We start from the raw sequence: 27,013 nt of genomic DNA on the forward strand, positions 1-27,013 counted from the left end.
TGGTTTTGGAGGCAAAGAGGTTAGTCGTTTACCCACCAGGAAGTGTGCTGGGGTCAGGGGTTGTGGTTCATCCACTTCATTGTGCACGATGGTCAGAGGCCTAGAATTTAGAATTGCTTCAACCTCTGTCAGGACTATGCACATCTCTTCAAAGTTGAGTGAAGCTCTCCCAAGAACCTTTCGCAGGCATGTTTTCACTGACCTGACAAGTCTTTCCCAGAATCTGCCCCACCAGGCTGCTCGCTCGGCGATGAACCTCCAGGTGATGCCCCTTTCTGAGAAGAAAGCCAAAAGTTGGGGCTCTTCGATTGCCTTCCACAGCTCTTTCAAGTCCTGATCAGCTCTCTTGAACGTTTTTGCATTGTCTGAGTATCTGTACTTGTTGGGCAGAACCCAAGGGTGCTGCTCTCTGAATGTGAAGCTGGACTGTTGCAGTCTTCCTCCTACACTGAGTAGTTCGTGTTCGTCCAGGAACGGTTTCAGTTCTCTGATTTTACAGTCATTGTTTAGGCTTTTTCCTGCCTTCAGTAGTTTGATCTCCTGTCCAAAACTCTGTTGTTGTGTTACCTTAATCCAGTACTTTTCTGCATTGAACAGTTCGTCAGCAGTCAGTTCACCTTGTATCTTTATGGTTGTACGAGCATTGGCTATGAAACTCTTTATTCAGGCAGTGACTCTGAACACTCTTTTCAGTTTGCTGTACCTTTCAAGCTCCAACACAGGTTCAGTGATGTCTGTGTTGTTTGCTGCGAGTTGTACAGCAACCTGGCAACTGGCCTTGAGTTCTGTATTTACCTCTTCTGGAACCTTGTTATCATCAGTCTCTTCGGACTGATTGGGTGATATCAGAATTCTGGGTCCATTCCACCATAGCTCGCTCTGTGTCAAGTTTCGAACAGTTTGTCCTCTTGTAGGGAGGTCAGCTGGATTAGTTTTCCCTTCAATATGTGACCATGACTCTGGATTGGTCAAGGACTGGATCTCCGTCACTCTGTTCACAACAAACTGTTTCCATTTCTGAGCTGAGCTGCAAATCCAATGCAGCACGATCATCGAGTCTGTCCACATTTGCAAGTAAGCTACTGCACTGTAAGCCCTTTCACTTGCATCACAGAACACGTGTAGTTTCAGTGTGGCTATTCTGTGGCCGCATGTCTGTTCTGTACCACCTTGGTATGGTGAGCTGGTGTAACTGGGGTAGTTCTGAACACCACTGTTGCCATTCTTCGTCCCAGCTGAGCCCCCTCTCCCACATTTCCTGGAACATGCACTTGATCCTGATGGTGAAGGGAGTTAAGAAACCAAGAGGGTCGAAGATACGTGCAGACGACTGTAGAACACTTCTCTTTGTGTTTTCTTTTTGCTTTAGAATGCTCAGTAGCGGCCTGAGATCAAACACAAAGTCATCCGTTTCCGGTCTCCATACTAAACCTAAAACCTTCAGCACTAATCCTTGTGTTTCTAGCGTCAATGGGTGGTCAGTTGTCGTACTCTCCTCCCATTTTGTTTTTAATTCAGGAAAATTGGTCATCCACTTGCAGAGGTTCATGCCTGCAACCGACAACATTCGCTTGCAGTTGTCACAAGGTAAGCCTCTTCAACATTGTGTGAACTTGCAATGAAATCATCTACATAGAGTGACTCTCTCAGTATCTCTACAACTTCTGGTTGTTCTGTTTCATATTGTTTCAGGTGCTTCCTGATTGTAGCTGCCAGCAAAAATGGATTTGGGGAAGCACCAAATACCACTCTTTTCATCCTCAGCACACGCAGCTCCTTTTCATTTTCTCCCCTTGGTGGGCCTGTGAGCCATAGAAATCTCACGCCGTCTCTGTCTCTCTCTGCTAGGGATATCTGCAGGAAAGCTTTCTTGATGTCTGCCATGAATGCGATCTCATGTAGTCTGAACTTTATCAGAACGCTGAGCAGATCCGGATTCAAGTTCGGTCCTGTGAGTAGACAGTCATTGAATGATGGACAGCCATCTTCATGGGACGAGGCATCAAACACCACTCTCAGTTTTGTTGTCACCTTATCTTCTCGGAGTACTGCATGGTGAGGTAAGTAGTATTTTACGTTGTCTGCACTTGATGCGTTGTCCTTGGGCACGTCCTCTGCCATATCCTGTTGTAAGTAGTCTTCTACTACTTCATTGTATCTGCTGTACAACGTCACATCCTTCTTCTGTCTTTTCTTCAGACCTTCAAACAGTTTCTTGGCGATTCTATAGTTGTCTTTGAGTTCTGGCATTTCTCGTTTCCATGGCAACTCCACGTGGTATCGACCATCTTTGAAGGTGGTTGTTTCCTCGAACCTCTGTAGAGCCTCAGTTTCCTCTGGGTTTTGTGTTTTCTCGCTTATAATACCCAGAGACTCAAGCTCCCAGAATGCATGCAGTTGTTTGGAGACTAGTGTGTCTTCATCAAGTGGGATGAACATGCAAGTTGCCTCGGCGACACTTGACATGAACATGGGTCCCTGCACCGACCATCCAAAAGGTGCTCTCTAAAGCAACCAGCGTCTCCGTCAGTCGCTCCACTCTGCCTGATACTATCTGCCAGTAGTAGTCTGCTCCTATCAGGACAGAGAGTTCAGGATCATTGTCATCTCCTGGAAAGTCTGCGAGCTGCAGTCTTTTTCTATTGAGCTCATGTCGAATCTGTTCACCAGGAACCTTCATCACAGCTGTGCACACTTGTGGGGTTTCAATTGCCTCTATTCTCTGCTGTTTGTCCCAGACATTCTCCAAGATGACTTTCACTGTGTTGCGTTGGGACGTTGCTGAGGCAGAGGAGCCAAACGTGTGAAGAGTGAGTGCCTCTTGACTGATTACTGGTAGCTTCAAGCCCTTCACAATGTTTTCATGTATGAAGCTTCTCTGACTGCCTCCATCTAGTAAGCAACGAGCTATCTTCCTGCCCGATGGGCCTTCTACCCATGCCTTTGCCGTTTGTAGCAACACAGTGTTCTGTCCATCTGGTTTCATCTTCACTGAATGGGGAATAACTGAGGAAACAACAGCATCTGCAGAAACAGTAGGGGGTTGCACCTCACTCCTCTTACCGGTCCACACAGCAATGTGATGTCTGCTTCCACATGTCAAAGATGTGTCATGTGCAACTTTACAGAATTTTGCTATGTGTTTCTGTCCTAAACATACAAAGCATCTTCCCATTTTCTTTAGTTTCTCTTTGCGTGCAGCAATATTGTGGTCAGGGCAGTTTTCTGATTTGTGGTCTGCACTGTCACAGAATAGACAGTTTTGTTCCTTCTGGCTGGCTGTATGCAGTGCTGCAGCAGAGGGCATGTTGGGTCTTTTTGTTTTCATTTCATTGGAGAAGCATGACTTGTTCCATGGTTTGCTCTCTTTCTGTTGGTTGCATGATCTTGTCATTTGTAGCGCTCTCTCCCTGCTCTGAACCTCCTTCTGTAGGAAACTGACAATCTCAGACACTTTCCATTCATCATCTACCCTCTGACGACTATAGTCAAGAGCTATGTCCTCTGGAATCATCTGCAGTAAGATTGGGCATAGTAGGCTTCCATAGGTTTCTGACACTACACCCAGTGATTCCAGGCTTCTAATCTGAATTTCACATTCATCATATAGCTGCCTCAATGCATTTAGATCAGAGGATTTCTTCACAGGGGTGAGATTCAGCAGCTTTGACATATGAGCACTAATCACAAGATCTTTCCTTCCAAATCTGCTCTTAAGCAAAGCGATTGCATCATCATAGTTACTGTCTGTTAACATCAGTCCTGCTACTGCCTTTGCAGCTGGTCCAGTGAGATATGCTTTCAGATAGGTAAACTTCTCTTTATTACACAGTGAATCATTGTTGTGAATAGCAGTCTCATACTGACTCCAAAACTCCTGCCACATACTGACATCTCCATAGAATTTCTCAATAATCAACTTTGGTAGCCTTACTGATTGTCTCTGATCTGTTTGAGTTAGCGTCACTCACCCGTGCTGGTAGTGGATTGAGATCCTGGTTTTTCTTTATCACTCGTTGTGCACGGCTCTTCAGCATGATAACGCGCTCTTTGTAATCCTCCGTGCATGCAATCTCTGCCTCCAATCCGTCCAATGGCGTTAACTGTTCAATTCCACGATCAAGTTCAAACAAACTGTTCTCCTTAGCTAACAGCAATTCCAACAATGTACTCAAGTGATCGGTATCCGGATTTGACTGGGTTATTTCCACGTCAATCTGATTCAAAATCCGTGTTGTGGCACCTCGAATGGTACCCCGCTTTCGTCTCATTCTTTCGGTTTCATCCCGACGTTCCTCCTTAGCCATTTCAGCCGCTTCTTTGTCGCAGCTCATATCCCGGGTTTCGGCACCAAAATATAGAATAACTATCTTCAAAGTAATGACTCGGGACGTCGGGTTTGATATGAAAGCTTCTTTTAGTAATAATTCTTGATCACGTTACATTTAACAACTTTAGATTCTACAGAGCAATGCCAGCAAGATGCTAGCGCAAAGGAGTCAAATAATCACCTGTTAATTGCACTTAACTAGCGCGTTACTCTCTACTTCCTGTCGCAAGGCATTCTGGAACTTGCAGTCAAAAGCGTAATTCAATACTAACCAATACAATTACATATGTAAATAACTGTAAAGAAATATCTTTAGATACAGCTCAATGAATTAACTTAAACATTAACTCTGTAACACATTAAAGTTATAACAGCTACGTCAAATAGACTGGTCTACAGTAGATCAGTGAGAAGGGAACATTCTGTACATCACACTCAAATGACAGGGAGTGTGTCAGACCCCCTAGTGAACAGAAGTATAGAGACTCACCCAGCCATAATGGCAGCAATGTCAGATATGAACCACTCAGCAGAGTTGAACCCCAGAATGCCAACCCCATGGTAGCGCTCCAAGCCAAGCTGTGGACACAAACACAGCATGAGAAAAGACCTACACATAGATCTGAAATTACCACCTAAAGAGGAACATAACAGATACAATGCCTGTTAATATTCATTTTTCTATGGATAAGAGTTAAAGGGGAAGGTGAAGCAAAGCCAAATACAGACTATAGAGGGTATTTTATAACAGTAGTAGTATTAAAACACACCATTGTGCTACTTATACAAGAAATGTACGGCTCCTTGCCTGCATGGCAATGCAGAGTAGCACGACTCTCCCCGTCTCCCTCCAAGTAGGAGGCAGTCAGGTTCAGATGTGGGGATGTCTGGCTTCCCCTGGGCCTGAGCCAGTCCTAATCCTCACTCATGTACAGTGCGGACTTTCACAATAAACAGTAGCGTGGCCTAGAGCTGGGACGATAAACCGAAAATGATCGACACCGATCACTTATCGCAGGCATTTCGCTGATATCGTTCACCACGATAAGTAGCCTATACTAGAGAAATGTGCATTTTGAAATAAAATAAGTTTGCTAATATGGGTGATTGATGTTTGTAGCCATCAATTGTCCCATTAACAAACTAGTAGTTGTTTAAAGGATAAAAAAATAAAAAAAGTAGTGCACATTATAAACGTATCGTTCTATTCATCTTTACCTCATTAATTCAGGTAATTTGTCGTGATATGGATTTTTGTCCATATCGCCCCACTCTAGTGTGGCCTGCATCTAGATGTTGCCCCCAGCAGCACACTGCCTCTACCTCCCACATTTCATCTCACCCTACGCATGCTAGTGACAGTGAGGCAGTCACCATAAGGTTAAACACACACTGATCTGAAGTTAGGATAGTGGACTATGATCAGTGAGAGGGGAAGTTATCAAAAGCCTCCTTCTAAAAGGGCACACATCCTCCAGTGGTTCTCTTTTGCTTTGGCTTCATATTTGGTTTGAGGATACATTGTTGCCTTGCCAACAGAACTTGTTCTCATACTTTGTTTCACTTTAGGAACTGATGTTTATAAGCCTTTGTTATGACTGGAATTCTAGGAGACACTTACGCCAATAAAATATTTTATAATACTTTACAGTTCTTATCTGTGTGGAACCCTCAACTCCTACCATTATCTTACCGTATTCTATTGCAACTTTGTTCTGACACCCACATTTACAGCAGTAAAGTGTCAGTTATGGTCTGATTTCCATAAGTACAGTTGGTCTGTGTGTTTAGTCTCACCTTGAGGAAGCTCTTTGCAGCGGTGCGGCAAGCCTGGTAGTACTCCTGGTAGTTCATGGTTTTCATCTGTTCTCCCTCCTTCCAGCCCAGGGCGGTGTAGCTGCCAAACCTCTCCACTGCAGTTTTAAACATCCGGTCTACAGTGAGTGGGGGCTCAGCTGCAAAGCCCAACTCCCCCATCCGCAGCTTCACCTCCCCGTCACCCCTGGACGTCCACCGCTCTGGCTCAGCCATCGCCAGGGACAGGGAGTCTGGTCGCTGGGCACTCACTGAGGGAGAGAGGAGAGGGGTTTAGTGTTTTTCCCAAGGCAAATCAACTGAGAAGGCGAATGAAAGGCGTGTTTGATTTGAGAGCTTTGTCTAGACTCACATTTGATTGCACCTCAGAAAAGGTGGCTATTTGATCATAATGTAGGGATTTGAAAAAAAGCAAGGCTTGACATGAGCCTGTTTAGTCACTCAGATAAGGTGGTGACAGACAATGTACTGTGTTGGATGCAAGAAACTACTTTACAAAATAATGCATTATTACCGAGATGCAGACACAAATGTGTGCTACCCCCTGCAATTGGCAGCTTAGCTGATTCAAGCCTTTCCCAAAATGAAACACTGCCCCATTTTAAGACATAAAAGCTCTTCACCTGACTCACTTTTCAAAGATGGCTAGAAAATGTACACGTTTTGTGAGCACTCACAGCTTAGAGAGAACATTGGTGATGGGCATAAATGCCCAGTCTGCACATGCAGGCAAATCAATCTGTCAAACGGCTCCCAAACCCTATGAGGAAGTCCAACCAATCACTATGAATGGCGTGCCTGCTGCTTACACAGACAATCACAGAAATTAGCTGTAGGGACATGAGGGAGGCTGCTCTGACTTCTGGCCTTAAATCCCAGTAGCCGTTTGTCCTCGTGTTCCCTCCACTGTTGGTGTTGCTGCAGTGTTGGTGGAGAGCCAGAGGCAGTGGGTTGTGCTGACCCTGGCCTGGCCCCCAGTCTCTGCCAGTAAACACACACACACACCAGGCCCAGTATGAGACGCCAATCTGACCAACACCAGACAAAACAAGGGAGGGCCAGACAGGGGATCCCAATAACCGCATTGGCAGCCCATACAGAGTCCAGGCACACTAGTAGGGACTAACAGGGCAGGAGACTGAACTGTGAACCTCTCAGAGCTAGTTAGATGGTCCTGTTCAATAATTCATTCTGTAAAAAAATATTATAGCCGGTTATTTTTATATGGGGGCCCATTAGCCAGAAACTAGCCTCTGCAGAGTCGTCAACGGATATTCCGCTTTTGGATGTTAACAAGATGACGCACCATCTCAAATCCTCCTCCACATTTACTGGATTGGTTGAACATTGCAGGAGAGAACATTCTGACAGGTCACTTCTTGTAGGGGATCTACACTTAACAAAAATATGAACAAAACATGTAAAGTGTTGGTCCAATGTTTCATGAGCTGAAATAAATCCCAGAAATGTTCCACACTCACAAGCTAATTTCTCAAATTTTGTGAACAAATTTCTTTACATCCCTGTTAGTGATCACTTCTCCTTTGGCAAGATAATCCATCCACATGATAGGTGTGGCATCTCAAAAAGCTTAAAACAGCATGATCCTTACACATGTGCACCTTGTGCTGGGGACAATAAAAGGCCACTAAAATAAGCCGTTTTGCCACAACACCACAGACGTCTGGAGGGAGCGTGCAATTGGCATGCTGACTGCAGGAATGTCCATAAGAGCTGTTGCCAAAGAACTGAATGTTAATTGCTCTACTATAAGCAGCCTCCAAAGTGGTTTCAGAGAATTTGGAAGCACATCCAACTGGTCTCACAACCACAGACCACGTGTATGGTGTCAGGTAACCTCTCGCCCACACGACGTCTTTCGTTGTGAACAGAGTGCCCCATGGTGGAGGTGGGGTTATGGTATGGGCAGGCATAAGCTACGGCCAACTAACTTAATTGCATTTTATTGATGGCATTTTGAATACACAGATACCATGATGAGATCCTGGAGGCCCATTGTTGTGCCATTCATCCGCCGCCATCGCCTCATGTGTTCAGCATGATATTGCATGGCCCCATGTCGTAAGGACCTGTACACAATTTCTGGAATGCCATGCATACTCAGACATGTCACTCATTGTGCATGTTTGGGATGCTCTGGATCGACTTGTACACTACCGTTCAAACGTTTGGGGTAACCTAGGAATGTCCTTGTTTTAGAAAGAAAAGCACATTTGTGTCCATGAAAATAACATCAAATGGATCAAAAATACAGTGTAAACATTCTTAATGTTGTAAATGACTATTGTAGCTGGAAAGGGATGCTTTTTAATGGAATATCTACATAGGCGTACAAAGGCCCATTATCAGCAACTATCACCCCCTGTGATCCAATGGCACATTGTGTTAGCTAATCCAAGTTTATCATTTTAAAAGGCTAATTGAACATTAGAAAACCCTTTTGCAATTATGTTAGCACAGCTGAAAACTGCTTTTCTGATTAAAGAAGCACTAAAACTGTCTTTAGACTAGTTGAGTATCTGGAGCATGAAATTTTATTAGTCGCATGCGCCGAACACAACAGGTGTAGTAGACCTTACAGTGAAACGCTTACTTACGAGCCCCTAAACGACAGTGCAGTTTAAAAAAAATACGGATTAGAATGAGAGATAAAAGTAACAAGTAATTAAAGAGGAGCATTTGTGGGTTTGATTACTGGCTCAGATGGCCAGAAACAAATAACTTCCTTCTGAAACTCATCAGTCTATAATTGTTCTGAGAAATGAAGGCTATTCTATGCGAGAAATTGCCAAGAAAGTCTTGTCATACGCTGTGTACTACTCCCTTCACAGAACAGCGCAACTGTCTCTAACCAGAATAGAAAGAGTGGGAGGCCCCGTTGCACAACTGAGCAAGAGGACAAGAACATTAGTGTGTCTTGTTTGAGAAAGACACCTCACAAGTCCTCAAATGGCAGCTTCATTAAATAGTACCTGCAAAACACCAGTCTCAACATACACAGTGAAGAGGCGACTCCAGCATACTGAGATGCAAAGAAAAAGCCATATCTCAGACTGGCCAACAAAAATATAAGACAGATGGGCAAAATAACAGACACTGGACAGAGGAAGACTGGGAAAAAAGTGTTATGGATAGACAAATCTAAGTTTGAGGTGTTTGAAGAACATTCGTGAGACGAAAAAAAAAAATGAAGATGCTGGAGGAGTGCTTGATGCCATCCGCCAAGCATGGTGGAGGCAATGTGATGGTCTGGGGGTGCTTTGGTGGTGGTAAAGTGGGAGATGTGTACAGGGTAAAAGGGATCTTGAAGAAGGAAGGCTATCACTCCATTTTGCAACGCCATACCCTGTGGATGGTGCTTAATTGGAGACAATTTCCTCCTACAACAGGACAATGATCCAAAGCACGGCTCCAAACTATGCAAGAACTATTTAGGGAAGAAGCATTCAGCTGGTATTCTGTCTATAATGGAGTGGCCAGCACAGTCACCGGATCGCAACCCTATTGAGCTGCTGTGGGAGCAGCTTGACCGTATGGTACGTAAGAAGTGCCCATCAAACCAATCCAACTTGTAGGAGGTGCTTCAGGAAGCATGGGGTGAAATCTCTTCAGGTTACCTCAACAAATTGACAACTAGAATGCTAAAGGTCTGCAAGGCTGTAATTGCTGCAAATGGAGGATTCTTTGACGAAAGCAAAGTTTGAAGGACACAATTATTTAAATTAAAAATCATTATTTATAACCATGTCAATGTCTTAACTATATTTCCTAATCATTTCATGTATGTTTTCATGGAAAACAAGGACATTTCTAAGTGACCTCACACTTTTGAATGGTAGTGTATGACATCGTGTTCTAGTTCCCATCAACATCCAGCAACTTTGCACAGCCATTGAAGAAGAGTGGGACAACACTCCACAGGTCACAATCAACAACCTGAGCAATTCTGTGCAAAGGAGATGTGTCGCGCTGCATGATGCAAATGGTGGTCACAACAGATATTAACTGGTTCTGAGCCACACCTACATTTTTCTTTTTACAGTATCTGTGACCAACAGATACATATTTGTTTTCCCAGTCATGTGAAATCCATCGATCAGGGCCTAATTTATTTATTTCAATTGACTGATTTCCTTATATAAACTCAAAAAATCTTTAAAATGGTTGCATTTATATTTTTGTTCAGTATACATTACATGGCCAAAACACATCTCAATCCAAAATCATTGGACATTAATATGGCATTGGTCCCCTTTTGCTGCTACAGCCTCCACTCTTCTAGGAAGGCTTTCCACTAGATGTTGGAACATTGCGGCAGGCATTTGCTTCCATTCATGAGGTTGGGCACTGATGTTGGGTGATTAGGCCTTGCACGCAGTCGGCGTTCCAATTCGTCTCAAAGGTGTTCGATGTGGTTGAGGTCAGGGCTCTGTGCAGGCCAGTCATGTTCTTCCACTCTGATCTTGACAAACCATTTCTGTATGGACCTCACTTTGTCATGCTGAAACAGGAAAAGGTCTTCCCCAAACTGTTGCCAAGAAGTTGGAAGCACAGAATTGTCTAGAATATCATTGTATGCTGTAGCGTTAATTTCCCCTTCACTAGAAATAAGGGGCCTAGCCCAAACCATTATTCCTCCTCCACCAAACTTTACAGTTGGCACTATGTATTCGGTTAGGTAACGTTCTCCTGGCATCCGCCAAACCCAGATTAGTCTGTTGGACTGCCAGATGGTGAAGCATGATTTATCACTCCTGAGAACGCGTTTCCACTGCTCCAGAGTCCAATAGCAGCGAACTTTACACCACTCCTGCTGACACTTGGCATTGCGCATGGTGATCTTAGGCTTGTGTGCGACTGCTCGGCCATGGAGACCCATTTCATGAAGCTCCTGATGAGTTATTGTGCTGACGTTACTTCCAGAGGCAGTTTGGAAATCAGTAGTGAGTGTTGCAACAGAGGACAGATTTACGCCCTTCAGCACTCGGCGACTGGAAAGGTGGCATCATATGACTGTGCCACATTGAAAGTCTGAGCTCTTCAGTAGGGACCATTCTACTGCCAATGTTTGTCTATGGCGATTGCATGGCTGTGTGCTCGATTTTACACACCTGTCAGCAACGGGTGTGGCTGAAATAGCTGAAACATTTGAAGGGGCGTCCACATATATGAAACACTGCATTGCCTAAAGTATTTATTTTACACCTGCTACGCTAGGTTAGGCAGAGAAACAGAAGCTATAACTCACCTAGTACTATTAGCATTTTGGTCTTAATAAAAACAATTGAAAGGTCACCATGACAAGACTGGAACTATAGATAATCCCTGCCAATATTTTGAAGCCTTTCAAAGCATAAAACCGAAATAGCAACAGAGAAGCGTAGGATCATCTGGCCTGTTGTTAGGCTGACCATAGAGTGCTGTGTTGTCTACAGCACAGAGCTGTGGGTGGAACCTTCTGGAAGTTCAGTGGGGACTGTTTATGACCAAATACTTCTTTAGTCAATAGCCATGCATGGCCATGGTACCAGCCTCAGCCAGATCCTCATGATACTGCTGTACTGCACTTCGGGTGGATGGAAGAGAATGCCCCACTGATTTAAGAGCAACAGAGTGTTTACTGACCAATCTCAACACTATGAAATGTGAATTTATTTATTCATTTGAAGTTTGTGAACACCTTCAGGATGGGGTTTTCTAAATGCCAGAGTACACCTAATAAATATAGTTTTCATACTTAGGGCATTAGGAATGTTGATGACTGAATGTTCTTGGCCAGAGACAGGAAAGGGAAGTTTGGGACCCCACTTCCCTTTGGCCCATTTCCTCAAAATTCAAAAAGGGGACAATTAATTTGGTCAACCTCAAAATCAATGTACTGGTATACCTTCTGTACCTAAGTGCCAACCTCAAGAGTGTGTGTGAACCAGTTTGTGTATGCGCTAACAGTTGTAAGCCAGTTTCCTACATTTTTGTGTCCTTTCTAAAATTGATTGACAATAAATTTCACATGCTGTTGTGCAAATGGAATAGACAAAAGGTGGAAATTATAGGCAATTAGCAAGACACCCCCCAAAACAGGAGTGATTCTGTAGGTGGTGACCACAGACCACTTCTCAGTTCCTATGCTTCCTGGCTGATGTTTTGGTCACTTTTGAATGCTGGCGGTGCTCTCACTCTAGTGGTAGCATGAGACGGAGTCTACAACCTACACAAGTGGCTCAGGTGGTGCAGTTCATCCAGGATGGCACATCAATGCGAACTGTGGCAAAAAGGTTTGCTGTGTCTGTCAGTGTAGTGTCCAGAGCATGCAGGCGCTACCAGGAGACAGGCCAGTACATCAGGAGACGTGGAGGAGGCCGTAGGAGGGCAACAACCCAGCAGCAGGACCGCTACCTCCGACTTTGTGCAAGGAGGTGCACTGCCAGAGCCCTGCAAAATGACCTCCAGCAGGCCACAAATGTGCATGTGTCAGCATATGGTCTCACCAGGGGTCTGAGGATCTCATCTCGGTACCTAATGGCAGTCAGGCTACCTCTGGCGAGCACATGGAGGGCTGTGCGGCCCCACAAAGAAATGCCACCCCACACCATGACTGACACATCGCCAAACCGGTCATGCTGGAGGATGTTGCAGGCAGCAGAACGTTCTCCACGGCGTCTCCAGACTCTGTCACGTCTGTCACATGTGCTCATGTGCTCATGTGTGAACCTGCTTTCATCTGTGAAGAGCACAGGGCGCCAGTGGGGAATTTGCCAATCTTGGTGTTCTCTGGCAAATGCCAAACGTCCTGCACGGTGTTGGGCTGTAAGCACAACCCCCACCTGTGGACGTCGGGCCCTCATACCACCCTCATGGAGTCTGTTTCTGACCGTTTGAGCAGACACATGCACATTTGTGGCCTGCTGGAGGTCATTTTGCAGGGCGCTGGCAGTGCACCTCCTTGCACAAAGTCGGAGGTAGCGGTCCTGCTGCTGGGTTGTTGCCCTCCTACGGCCTCCTCCACGTCTCCTGATGTACTGACCTGTCTCCTGGTAGAGCCTTCATGCTCTGGACACTACGCTGACAGACACAGCAAACCTTTTTGCCACAGTTCGCATTGATGTGCCATCCTGGATGAACTGCACTACCTGAGCCACTTGTGTGGGTTGTAGACTCCGTCTCATGCTACCACTAGAGTGAGAGCACCGCCAGCATTCAAAAGTGACCAAAACATCAGCCAGGAAGCATAGGAACTGAGAAGTGGTCTGTGGTCACCACCTACAGAATCACTCCTGTTTTGGGGGGTGTCTTGCTAATTGCCTATAATTTCCACCTTTTGTCTATTCCATTTGCACAACAGCATGTGAAATTTATTGTCAATCAGTGTTGCTTCCTAAGTGGACAGTTTGATTTCACAGAAGTGTGATTGACTTGGAGTTACATTGTGTTGTTTAAGTGTTCCCTTTATTTTTTTGAGCAGTGTATATATATATGCACTCACCAGTCTCTGTGTGTGTGGGCTGTTCAGTAAGGATGTCTGTGAGGTTGTTGGTTAGCTCAGTGTTGGGCCCAATCTCCTCTTCCCGCTCACTGGCTGACTCCTCTGATGACTCACTGAGGGGAAAGACGTTATAAACAATGTTAAGTGGATTCCCAGTCCTGTCCTACTGTATTCCACTGTCATGTCTAAAGATGGAGGAAGCTTTTCAGTGTCAGAAGATAAAGAATCTTGCTGTGCTCGAATACCCACCCTAAAATACTGTATACTACATACTATTAGTTCATTTTAGTATACTGGAAACGAACGGTATCCTTTCAGTTGTGAGTACTAGAGCTTTGCCTGTCTACCGGAAGTTGATGCTGTTGCTATGCAACCTCTTGCTAGTTTAACAAATTACTAGCTCAACATTTTACGATTTCGTGTGTGTTCGTAAATTCAATCTGGAGTGCCAGAGTGTGCTCTGGGCGTTCGTTAATCATGAGCATTGTCAGATAGTCCATTTGTAAATTCAGAGCGTGACAAATGAGAACACCTCACTGACCATTTTACGTGCCGTAGCAGAGCTGGTTAGGCTGTTTTCATGTTATCCAGAGGGTTGGTGACTAACTGTGCTGCAGGCAACAATTTAATTACTCATTTTTTGCAGAGATGTTTACTGACACGGCCATATTCAACAGGTGTTTAGCATTCATAAATTCATCAGTTATTCTGCGCGAGAGTGCTCTGAAATCAGAGTAGATAGCTAAGTGGTATAGCCTTTGAATCGCACAACTAAGAATGATGTAATAATAATAATAAATAATCAAGTCAATCAACGTTGGGTAGTTAGTTAATATACTGCCTGGCAAGTTTGATGTATTAGTAGCCAACTAACGTTAGGTGCATACTGCTGTAATGCTATGCGGTTGTCAGCCAACATAACACGTAACTTATTTGAAAATGTATTACATTTAAAAATTCTCTTAACATTTGCCATTATTAGTTATAGCAATGAATTTGTATCCGCTCTCGGACTCTCGGCATATTTTCCGCCATTTTCTTCATATCTGAAAAGTTATGAAGCCACGCCCATTTTCTGAAGAATTGCATTATGGGACCTAAAAGCACATAAATCGTGTCCACTGCAAGTATACTTCGTATTTTGGAGAATTTAGTACGCCATTCGGGAACTTTTGGCATACTAACTATGACCAACAAGCATACTTTATACTCAATTCATGTCACAAATAGTAGTCAGTTCAGTTAGTATGAGTATTCGAACACAGCATGGGTCTTGTTAACTGACAGCAAATTGTTTACAATGTTGACATGGCAAAGTGTAAAGATTGTGCCCTGTCACCTTTGTGTGGTGAAGTAGGTCAAGTATCTCTAAGAAGTTATTTGATGTGGGGGTGTTAAGACAGTGACAGGGTGCAGGTCATCGTTTCCTATCAGATCGCATCATTCCCGTGTGACGAGAGCCTTTCGATCAAGTCCAAACAAGAGTCACACAATCGGACCAGATATTGTTTCAGTCTAGGTACGTACTTGGCTATGAAATCCACAGCGACGTCATCCAGTGAGGCGACGCTGTCCCCGGTGCCACAGGATGACTGCGGGTAGCTGACTTCCCTGGGGCGGTCCATGGCTGTGGACATGGCAGTAGGCTCACACACAGTCACTGCAAGGGGGGAAATTAAGATAGGGGACAGGGTAAGACACAGCATATGACTCATTCACACATGACCCACACACAAATCTCAGGGGCCGAGTTTCCCCAGCTGTAAGTGTCTGAAGTTGTCAGGCTTCGAGAGAGTGACAAAATGAGCATTAGTCCTTCCTTAGAGCAGGGGTTCCTAAACTTTTTCACTCAGGCCCCCCAACCAGCATTGGGAAACATCCCACACCCAGTCTATTTCCATGGACACAAGCACCGTCCATGACAAACTGTTCACACCCCTCTTGTTGGTGGAGAGAAAAATGTAGCAGGTTTAAAGCACATTTCCTGCAATTCTACACATTGTCATTTGGTGCAGCGAATTTTGCTGAAGGCATAAAGGCTTGCGGTCCTCTTTTTTTCATCCTGTGTTGCGCTGTTGGCGGTAGGTGCACTTGATTCAGAAGCTCTGCGCGCCGGTTGGCAAAGTGTTCCCATTTTTAACCATTTTATTTGTCTGAAAAGACAATTCCGCCTACCCAGCGGACCGGAAGATCTCTGGCTAAAATCGAGTACGCCTACTGCGCTGGCCAATCGTATAGCTCAAATAACCATGCCTACCTACAGCTTCCACGACTTCGGCCACAGCAAAGTTCGATACTAGCCTACGTGAGATTTCATAACTTTTAAAACCATGACCAGAGAGACTGTCAAAGAATACAGCAAAGAGATTATGTTTTTATGAGTTCATGTCTAAGTTTAATTCAGCATTGTCAACACTATTACAAAACACGGTTCTCTGTACTTCCAATCGCGCTGCAGTTGCAATGAATGAGTAGCCAAGTGTATCGATAGCCCTGCATTTTTATTATTAGCAGCTCGTCATGTCTATTTTAATAGAGGAATATTTCACTTTCGCTGGTCGTACCAACAACATTCACCCCCCCCCCCCCCAGAGGCAGATGCGGTGCGACTCGAGTTTCGCCATCCGGTCGAAGACTGTGTCCCCTCTCTGGTCAGCCGCACCAGAGGAAAGAGCAGGGGCCGTGAGTGGCGGACCAGCTCTGCTGCACTCGCTCTCCTTCTGCTGAGACTAATGCAGTCTTCAAAACAACTGGAAACCCTGAAATGTCAGACTTCCGACTTTTGAACGGTCATCCAACTCGGAAACTTGGGCATCTTTCTAGAGCTCCGACTTCCGACCTGAAGTCCACTGACTTCATAATTTGACTTAGATTGTCAAGAGTTCAGTTATTTTGAAAGTACCATGACCATTTTAATTTATGCTCAGCTATGCCTCGAAATGTGCCACACCAACTTGTCTATTTTGTTATCAAAGCTTGAGTTTTGAAATAGAATAGGGTCCGAGAAGAACAATATTGGCAGGCCAGGCATATAGCCAATATGCTGTGATAATGTATTTGGCCTACTGCACTTACCTCATTCCTACAGAACTGTTTTTAAAATCGGGTTAATGAAAAAAAGAAAAAAAAGTCAAAACATGACTTAAAATGCATGTGCAGTGGTTCTCTGCTTGCTTTTTGACTGCCAAAGTGATCTTAGGTCAGAAAAGGTTGGTGATCACTGCTTTAACGTATGCAATGACTGACATGACAAGAGGAAAACTGATGACACAATTTGAAATTGTACCCTTGTGCAATTTTGCACGCGCCACAGTTTGGAAACCACTGCCTTAGAATAGAACCCGCTGTAGCATGTGACTGCCAAACGGCTCACAAGGCTCCCACCACTGTGCTGCGTGTCACAGGGTCATGCTCTGGTCTCTGGATAAACATTACACACGGTCTCAGAGTCATTACACTGCTTGGAGATCACTCAGAAAAGCTAAATAGTTTATCACCAAATGCTTTTATGGACATCTTTTAAGAACGGTATTTTACAACAGTAAGTGTCGACAGAATTCAAATGGGTACTGATCCAAGAGACAGACAACAGGTGCCACTACAAAAACAGCTACTGTAGACTGAACTGTGTTTTTATTTTTTTTTGTAATACTTTCAGCCAAAACAAATGATACCCTGATGAAGACAGCTTGTCTGTCGAAACATTGATTATTAGGTTATGAAATTATTGCATTTGAGCTCGAGTGTGCGGCTCTCCTTTTCTTTTAAGTGTTCTACTCCACTAGCCAGCACCTCGCCTAAACAGGTGTGGGTTTCTCGCCTCCAGATTAGCCAAAACAAATTAACCATGTTTATTCAATGTGGTCCTTTCCTAAAATCAGTAGAAGCCTCAATTAACATTTAGGCCTAATCGTGTTATGAAACCCCCTTTCAGAGATATAAAGTAATGTGAACACATGACGACAGCGGGACAGCAGAGGTTGCAGAAGATGGACTCATTTGGCTGGCTTGTTCATCCTCTGGTTATTTAAATTCAATGGCTCCATCTGTGTGAAAGAGACTCAAACAGAGCACAGTTTGGCCCCGTTGATGATCCGTTTGTTCCATTGTGGGAAGTAACGCAAGAGGGGGAGAGCTGAGCAGAGCGCACGTCCCATTTCTGTAACCAACACGGTACAGGAAACACGTCAGCGCTGTAGAACAATAACCACGTAACCCCGGCCCACTCTCCATTATCGACTCTGTCCCCTTGTTGGAGAGCCAACACCGGCTGAGGTCCTGTTTATCTAGGACTGGCTCTGTCCATTAAACACATACAAGCTGAGTACAATTAAGCAGGAGGAAAGAAAACCTCCATGGGGAGATCACAAAGCAGAAACATTCTCCTGAGCCAGGGACAGGGTGCAGCAAACCCTTAAAGCCCAGACAATTTCATAACCTGGTGTTGAGTGGTTGGTTGTACATTTTTTGAGATAGGTACAAATGTTACTAAAACCAATGTGATTCATGGTTTATGGGATGTAGCTCAGCAGATCGATAGATTCTACCTCCCCGTTCCCTCTGACACTGTCGTTAACCTTGACAGACTTCAGCACATTACCCATTCCTGCAGAGCCTGGCTCAGCCAAGGAGGCAAATGCCATGGAGTGAGCTAACCGCTTGCACCCCGACACAACCCCTACAATAGCTGCCATTGTACTCTTTTCCCTTCCACCAGTAAGAGAGCAGCTGCAGATTCCCCATGGTCACACACTCAGACACAGCTGTGGCCAGGGTTCACGTTGCATGGCTGTAATGGATTATAGTGTGGGAGTTGTGTTGTGGTTCTTCGGAGGTTGGGGGGGGGGGGGGGTCGACATGCCTGCATTGAGCCCTCTGTCTGGGATGAGCCCCTTTGGCTGGGTCTCCAGCCTCAATGTTATCGGCATGTGTCTGCCACAACAGGGGTGGGTGCTAGGGCTGCACAATTATCCATATTGCATGGGGCTACAATATTTGAAACACCACTGTCTTTTTTAACTTTGAATGTATTGCTCAAGTTCTCATTTGGCCACTTCTCAAATCACACATCACTCAAGCAGGCAGTTCCTCATGCTCAAGATTTACTCTGCAATACATGCGTTGACCAAACAAGAACCTAAAAGCTTTCCACTTTGCTTCCACGTTTTCTATATTATACTATTCATTTCAAGACTAGTCATTCAACTGAGACTGCTCTTCTCTGTGTCACGGAGGCGCTCCGCACTGCTAAAGCTAACTCTCTCTCCTCTGCTCTCATCCTTCTAGACCTATCGGCTGCCTTTGATACTGTGAACCATCAGATCCTCCTCTCCACCCTCTGAGCTGGGCATCTCCGGCGCGGCCCACGCTTGGATTGCGTCCTACCTGACAGGTCGCTCCTACCAGGTGGCGTGGCGAGAATCTGTCTCCGCACCACGTGCTCTCACCACTGGTGTCCCCCAGGGCTCTGTTCTAGGCCCTCTCCTATTCTCGCTATACACCAAGTCACTTGGCTCTGTCATATCCTCACATGGTCTCTCCTATCATTGCTATGCAGACGACACACAATTAATCTTCTCCTTTCCCCCCTCTGATAACCAGGTGGTGAATCGCATCTCTGCATGTCTGGCAGACATATCAGTGTGGATGACGGATCACCACCTCAAGCTGAACCTCGGCAAGACGGAGCTGCTCTTCCTCCCGGGGAAGGACTGCCCGTTCCATGATCTCGCCATCACGGTTGATAACTCCATTGTGTCCTCCTCCCAGAGTGCTAAGAACCTTGGCGTGATCCTGGACAACACCCTGTCGTTCTCAACTAACATCAAGGCGGTGACCCGTTCCTGTAGGTTCATGCTCTACAACATTCGCAGAGTACGACCCTGCCTCACGCAGGAAGCGGCGCAGGTCCTAATCCAGGCACTTGTCATCTCCCGTCTGGATTACTGCAACTCGCTGTTGGCTGGGCTCCCTGCCTGTGCCATTAAACCCCTACAACTCATCCAGAACGCCGCAGCCCGTCTGGTGTTCAACCTTCCCAAGTTCTCTCACGTCACCCCGCTCCTCCGCTCTCTCCACTGGCTTCCAGTTGAAGCTCGCATCCGCTACAAGACCATGGTGCTTGCCTACGGAGCTGTGAGGGGAACGGCACCTCCGTACCTTCAGGCTCTGATCAGGCCCTACACCCAAACAAGGGCACTGCGTTCATCCACCTCTGGCCTGCTCGCCTCCCTACCTCTGAGGAAGTACAGTTCCCGCTCAGCCCAGTCAAAACTGTTCGCTGCTCTGGCACCCCAATGGTGGAACAAACTCCCTCACGACGCCAGGTCAGCGGAGTCAATCACCACCTTCCGGAGACACCTGAAACCCCACCTCTTTAAGGAATACCTAGGATAGGATAAAGTAATCCTTCTAACCCCCCCCCCCCCCCCCCCCCCCCCCCCTCCTAAAAGAGTTAGATGCACTATTGTAAAGTGGTTGTTCCACTGGATATCATAAGGTGAATGCACCAATTTGTAAGTCGCTCTGGATAAGAGCGTCTGCTAAATGACTTAAATGTAAATGTAATGTGTAACTTGCTCTCTGCAAAACACTAGTTAGTTGGTCTAAGCAAGTTGTAAATGTGCATAAAATAAAATTGTATTAGCGCCTAATGCTAATTTCTAGCTAGCACTGAGATAGAAAACGTTTCCTAGCAAGGTTTGCCCTTTAATACAGGCCGTTACCAGTGGTGGAGTATGTCAGCGTTATTTGTGCAAATCTAATTTTATTTGTCACATACACATGGTCAGCAGATGTTAATGCGAGTGTAGCGAAATGCTTGTTCTTCTAGTTCCGACCATGCAGTAATATCTAACAAGTAATCTAACAAAATAGCTCGTTCTTGAGAAGAAAAGGCAAAGAATATTCTAAAATCTGTCTGAATGTACCCATCTACACTGCTCAAAAAAATAAAGGGAACACTTAAACAACACAATGTAACTCCAAGTCAATCACACTTCTGTGAAATCAAACTGTCCACTTAGGAAGCAACACTGATTGACAATAAATTTCACATGCTGTTGTGCAAATGGAATAGACAACAAATGGAAATTATAGGCAATTAGCAAGACACCCCCAATAAAGGAGTGGTTCTGCAGGTGGTGACCACAGACCACTTCTCAGCTCCTATGCTTCCTGGCTGATGTTTTGGTCACTTTTGAATGCTGGCGGTGCTTTCACTCTAGTGGTAGCATGAGACGGAGTCTACAACCCACACAAGTGGCTCAGGTAGTGCAGCTCATCCAGGATGGCACATCAATGCGAGCTGTGGCAAGAAGGTTTGCTGTATCTGTCAGCGTAGTGTCCAGAGCATGAAGGCGCTACCAGGAGACAGGCCAGTACATCAGGAGACGTGGAGGAGGCCGTAGGAGGGCAACAACCCAGCAGCAGGACCTCTACCTCCGCCTTTGTGCAAGGCGGAGCACTGCCAGAGCCCTGCAAAATGACCTCCAGCAGGCCACAAATGTGCATGTGTCTGCTGAAATGGTCAGAAACAGACTCCATGACGGTGGTATGAGGGCCCGACGTCCACAGTTGGGGGTTGTGCTTACAGCCCAACACCGTGCAGGACGTTTGGCATTTGCCAGAGAACACCAAGATTGGCAAATTTGCCACTGGCGCCCTGTGCTCTTCACAGATGAAAGCAGGTTCACACTGAGCACGTGACAGACGTGACAGTCTGGAGACGCTGTAGAGAACGTTCTGCTGCCTGCAACATCCTCCAGCATGACCGGTTTGGCGGTGGGTCAGTCATGGTGTGGGGTGGCATTTCTTTGGGGGGGCCGCACAGCCCTACATGGGCTTGCTAGAGGTAGCCTGACTGCCATTAGGTACCGAGATGAGATCCTCAGACCCCTTGTGAGACCATATGCTGGTGCGGTTGGCCCTGGGTTCCTCCTAATGCAAGACAATGCTAGACCTCATATGGCTGGAGTGTGTCAGCAGTTCCTGCAAGAGGAAGGCATTGATGCTATGGACCGCCCGTTCCCCAGACCTGAATCCAATTGAGCACATCTGGGACATGTCTCGCTCCATCCACCAACGCCACGTTGCACCACAGACTGTCCAGGAGTTGGCATATGCTTTAGTCCAGGTCTGGGAGGAGATCCCTCAGGAGACCATCCGCCACCTCATCAGGAGCATGCCCAGGCGTTATAGGGAGGTCATACAGGCACGTGGAGGCCACACACACTACTGAGCCTCATTTTGACTTGTTTTAAGGACATTACATCAAAGTTGGATCAGCCTGTAGTGTGGTTTTCCACTTTAATTTTGAGTGTGACTCCAAATCCAGACCTCCATGGGTTGATAAATTTGATTTCCATTGATAATTTGTGTGTGATTTTGTTGTCAGCACATTCAACTATGTAAAGAAAATAGTATTTAATAAGAATATTTCATTCATTCAGATCTAGGATGTATTATTTTAGTGTTCCCTTTATTTTTTTAGCAGTGTATTTAAATCCAAATCAGGGTCCCATGGGAAACACTGACCAACACTTTGGTTACTATTGTCACAACCATCTCCTCCCTTACTTTTCCATTCATCGTCATGGCAAACAAAACTGCATTCAAAGTGCCCACTATTCCAACCATAACATTTTTACTATTCCCTTTCTATGATTACGACAGTTCACTCAAGCATTGTGAACTATAATCGCAAGTAAAACCGTAATATTTGCTACAAAAATTGTGATGACATTTTTTGCCCATATTGTGTAGTCCTACAGATCAGAAAAAGCTTGCTCACACACCCCAACTATTTAACAAGAGAAGAGGTAGATGGCATCCTTGATCATTCTGAATGCTGCCTTTGGGATGATCCTCAGGCTGGAATGAGTGTTCCATTCCTCACCCACTCTTGTGATGTCACGTGACTTGACAAGTCTCACGCAGCAGCCCTATTAGACCAATCCCCCCCCCCCCCCCCCCACACACACACACAGCCCTCCTTGCTGTTAGATTCACTATAAGTTTACATGCTGTTCTGTTAGGTCAAATGCAGTCAACAGACTGTTACAAACAATGCTGTTTTCCACTTTGCTTCTTAATATAAATCATTGTATTTATATGATTCCAACAGTTCACCCAACTGTTTATACCCATATTGCATGTCAAATCACAATATTTGGTAAAAGAAAGAAATCACAATTACATTTTTGCCCATATCGTGCAGACATACATTGCGCACAGTTTCCTCACAATAGCAAATGACTGCCTCGTTGCAGTCAATTCGGAGAGGTTTAGGTCCCAAACAGTATGTCCAGTACACAACTGCCACATGATGTCCATTCAAAAACTGATTGCAACCATAGACTGACTGATTTGAGTAGAGGCCTTTCTTGAAAAAGCCACATCAAATATATTTTCAGAAACCAGCATTAACTACAACAAAACCTCCCCAAAACTGGGCATCTCCAAAACCAAGCAGGGTTTCCTAACACACAACAAGCCCTCTCCCCACCCACACAGCACTTAAATACCCAACATTTTAGAGAATTTCAGATGCAAAGAAAGCACTTGCTACATTATTCAAATCCCTCGCCTTTCCTTCTCTCGCTCCGCCTGCCTCTCCTAGATGGCCAGCTCACCCTTCTGCCTGGACCTGTTTCCAAGGCTGCTCCAACACTGGGGGTGAATCAAGTTTCCATCAATCCATCCACCCAACTGCTGTTTCTGGCAGCAGCAGCCTAGCGAGGAGTCCCAGTAATGCTGGGGTTTCTTTCTTTCTGCCTCGCCCTACCCTGTCCTATTAGCTCTACATGTAGGGTTGGATGCTCCATCCCAGCCAGCAAGCAGGCACACATACCTGCTGACCAAATGGGCTAGTGAGGTGGATGAACCAGTACCACATATCAGCCTTCATAGCTGTAGTATATAAATTGTTTTGAACTCAATAACGTAATATTAATCTACGAACTAAACCACACGAAGGACAATTCAAACTAACAGAGGGACTCAAATGTAAATACTGATGGTACACAGAAACCATCAGTCACACCTTTAAAGAGCCCAATGACGCTAGAGAAATGCCTTCCCATAAGCCAAAACCAGAAGATTATTGATATAAAGATAAAAAGCATCAATTAACATAAGCAGTTGCCTGTCAGATTTAAGTGAAAGGGCTGAACATCTCATTCCAAATCATGTAGAAGTACTTACAGTGCATCCTAGTAGGCAAACTTCAGATTTCTTGTTTCAGTTATGGTTGCCGGTTCTCTGGACTGCGTAAGCGTGCTTTGTATTCTGTCAGCCACTAGACACAAAATATGCTGGCCACTCAGTCTCCTCTGTAACACATCATTAATTTTCAAACTCTGAGTTTGTCCCTCCTCCAAAACCCCACCCTCTCAGCACTAGCTTCTTTCCTGCAGACATCCTTACACTCCCCCCACTAGTATTCCAACACTACAGCCCATCTCATTGGCTGAAAGTGCTCACACCACAAGACTCGTCCCACATATAAGGTCACATCAACCAAATGAATGCAAGGGGGAGGGGAATGGGTCTGCAGTCAGTTAAATTCCCTTTCCTCTCGCTTCTCTTGGATGCTGTGAGCGCCCCCCCCCCCCCCCCCCCGCCCCCCCCCCCCACACACACACACACACACACAAACACACAATGCAGATATGACGGCGTGGGTTACTACAGGACAAGGAAGGGGGATTCATCTGGTTGTCAGGCCAGGTTGCTATAGAGATCCAGCAGCTATGCTAGCTGAGCTTTGTCTTTCCAGAGACTAAATGGATCATTTTTACTTGATTTATTTAACCAGGTAGGCAAGGTTAAGAACAAGTTCTCATTTACAACTGCGACCTGGCAAAGATGAAGCAAAGCATTACGACAAAAACAGAGTTACAAACAAACGTACAGTCAATAACACAATAGAACAATCTATGTAGTGTGTGCAAATATAGAAGATTAGGGAGGTAAGGCAATAAATAGGCCATGGAGGCGAAATAATTACAATTTAGCATTAACACTGGAGTTATAGATATGCAAGTAGAGATACTGGGGTGCAAAAGAGCAAGAGGATAAATAAAAATATGGGGAGGGGGTAGTTGGGTGTGCTATTTACAGATTGGCGGTGTACAGGTACAGTGATCGGTAAGCTGCTCTGACAGCTGATGCTTAAAGTTAGAGAGGGAGATAAGTCTCCATCTTCAGTGATTTTTGCAATTCGTTCCAGTCATTGGCAGCAGAGAACTGGAAGGAAAGGCGGCCAAAGGAAGTGTTGGCTTTGGGGATGTCCAGTGAAATATACCTGCTGGAGCGCGTGTTACGAGTGGGTGTTGCGATGGTGATCAGTGAGCTGAGATAAGGCAGGGCTTACCTAGCAAAAACGTATGACCTGGAGCCAGAGGGTTTGGCGATGAGTATGAAGCGGGGGCAACGAGAGCATACAGGTCGCAGTGGTGGGTAGTATATGGGGCTTTGGTGACAAAACGGATGGCACGGTGACAGACTACATCCAGTTTGCTGAGTAGAGTGTTGATGCTATTTTGTATGACGTGAAGTGAAGTATCGGTAGGACAGTCAGTTTTACGATGATGTGTTTGGCAGCATAAGTGAAGGAGTCTGTTGCGAAATAGGAAGCCAATTCTAGATTTAATTTTGGATTGGAGATGTTTAATGTGAGTCTGGAAGGAGAGTTTACAGTCTAACCAGACACCTAGGTATTTGTAGTTGTCCACATATTCTAAGTAAGAACCGTACAGAGTAGTGATGCTAGTCGGACGGGCAGCAATTGATTGAAGAGCATGCATTTAGTTGACCAGCATTTTAAGTCGGTTGGAGGCCACGGAAGGAGTGTTGGATGGCAATGAAGCTTATTTGGAGGTTTGTTAACAGTGTCCAAAAAAGGGCCAGATGTATAAAGAATGGTATAGTCTGCGTAGAGGTGGATCAGAGATTCACCAGCAGCAAGAGCGACATCATTGATATATACAGAGAAAAGAGTCCGAGAATTGAACCCCGTGGGACCCCAATAGAGACTGCCAGAGGTCCGGACAACAGGCCCTCCGATTTAACACACTGAACTCTAAGAAGTAGTTGGTGACCAAATAACATTGCCAGGAGGACATCCTTATCCTGCTGACCTAAACTCAGCAAAAAAAGAAAAAAACATTCCTTTTTTAGGACCCCGTTTTCAAAGATTTTTTTTTTTTTTTTTTTTAAATACATAGAACTTCACAGATCTCTATTGCAAAGGGTTTAAACACTGCTTCCCATGCTTGTTCAATGAACCATAAACAATCAATATACATGTGGAATGGTTGCTAAGACACTAACAGCTTACAGACTGTTGGCAATTAAGGCCACAGTTATGAAAACTTAGGACACTAAAGATGCCGTTCTACTGATGCTGAAAAACACCAAAAGAAAGATGCCCAGGGTCCCTGCTCATCTGCATGAATGTGCCTAAGGCATGCTGCAAGGACGCATGAGGACTGCAGATGTGGCCAGGGAAATAGACTGCAATGTCCGTACTGTGAGACGCCTAAGACAGCGCTGCAGGGAGACAGGACGGACAGCTGATCGTCCTCGCAGTGGCAGACCACGTATAATAACACCTGCCCAGGATCGGTACATCTGAACATCACACCTGCGGGACAGGTACGGGATGGCAACAACAACTACCAGAGTTACACCAGGAATGCACAATCCCTCCATCAGTGCTCAGACTGTCTGCAATAGGCTGAGAGAGGTTGGACTGAGGGCTTGTAGGCCTGTTGTCTGGTGAGGACCTGCCTTACATCTCCGGCAACAACGTCGCCTATGGGTACAAACTGACCGTCACTGGACCAGACAGGACTGGCAAAAAGTGCTCTTCACTGACGAGTTGCGGTTGTGTCTCACCAGGGGTGATGGTCGGATTCGTGTTTATCGTCGAAGAAATGAGCATTACACCAAGGCCTGTACTCTGGAGGGGGATCGATTTGAAGGTAGAGGGTCCGTCATGGTCTGGGGCGGTGTGTCACAGCATCATCGGATTGAGCTTGTTGTCATTGCAGGAAATCAACGCTGTGCGTTACAGGGAAGACATCCTCCTCCCTCATGTGGTACCCTTCCTGCAGGCTCATCCTAACATGACCCTCCAGCATGACAATGCCACAAGCCATACTGCTAGTTCTGTTTGTGATTTCCTGCAAGACAGGAATGTCAGTGTTCTTCCATGGCCAGCGAAGAGCCCAGATCTCAATCCCATTGAGCAAGTCTGGGACCAGTTGGATAGGAGGGTGAGGGCTAGGGCCATTCCCCCCAGAAATGTCCGGGAACTTGCAGGTGCCTTGATGGAAGAGGGGGGTAACATCTCACAGCAA

At 45.5% G+C, this 27,013-nt stretch overlaps 1 protein-coding gene across 3 annotated transcripts in view; it reads right to left on the reverse strand.

Annotated features, from left to right (window-relative positions):
* LOC129855579 (long-chain-fatty-acid--CoA ligase ACSBG2-like) overlaps positions 1 to 27,013 on the reverse strand; it is a 58,811-nt gene that overhangs the window by 15,932 nt on the left and 15,866 nt on the right. For 2 of the 3 annotated variants that reach the window (XM_055923393.1, XM_055923394.1), the window contains exons 2-5: positions 15,177 to 15,309; positions 13,650 to 13,762; positions 6,128 to 6,396; positions 4,821 to 4,909 (exon numbers count right to left, since the gene is read on the reverse strand). In XM_055923393.1, the coding sequence (XP_055779368.1) occupies positions 4,821 to 4,909; positions 6,128 to 6,396; positions 13,650 to 13,762; positions 15,177 to 15,286 (581 nt within the window). In that variant the 5' untranslated portion in view covers positions 15,287 to 15,309. Of the gene's footprint in view, positions 1 to 4,820; positions 4,910 to 6,127; positions 6,397 to 13,649; positions 13,763 to 15,176; positions 15,310 to 23,852; positions 24,019 to 27,013 lie in introns of those variants that run through there. The other variant, XM_055923392.1, reaches the window with a different exon arrangement.

Source organism: Salvelinus fontinalis, chromosome 5, assembly GCF_029448725.1.
Source record: "Salvelinus fontinalis isolate EN_2023a chromosome 5, ASM2944872v1, whole genome shotgun sequence".
In the NCBI taxonomy this organism is placed as follows: domain Eukaryota; kingdom Metazoa; phylum Chordata; class Actinopteri; order Salmoniformes; family Salmonidae; genus Salvelinus; species Salvelinus fontinalis.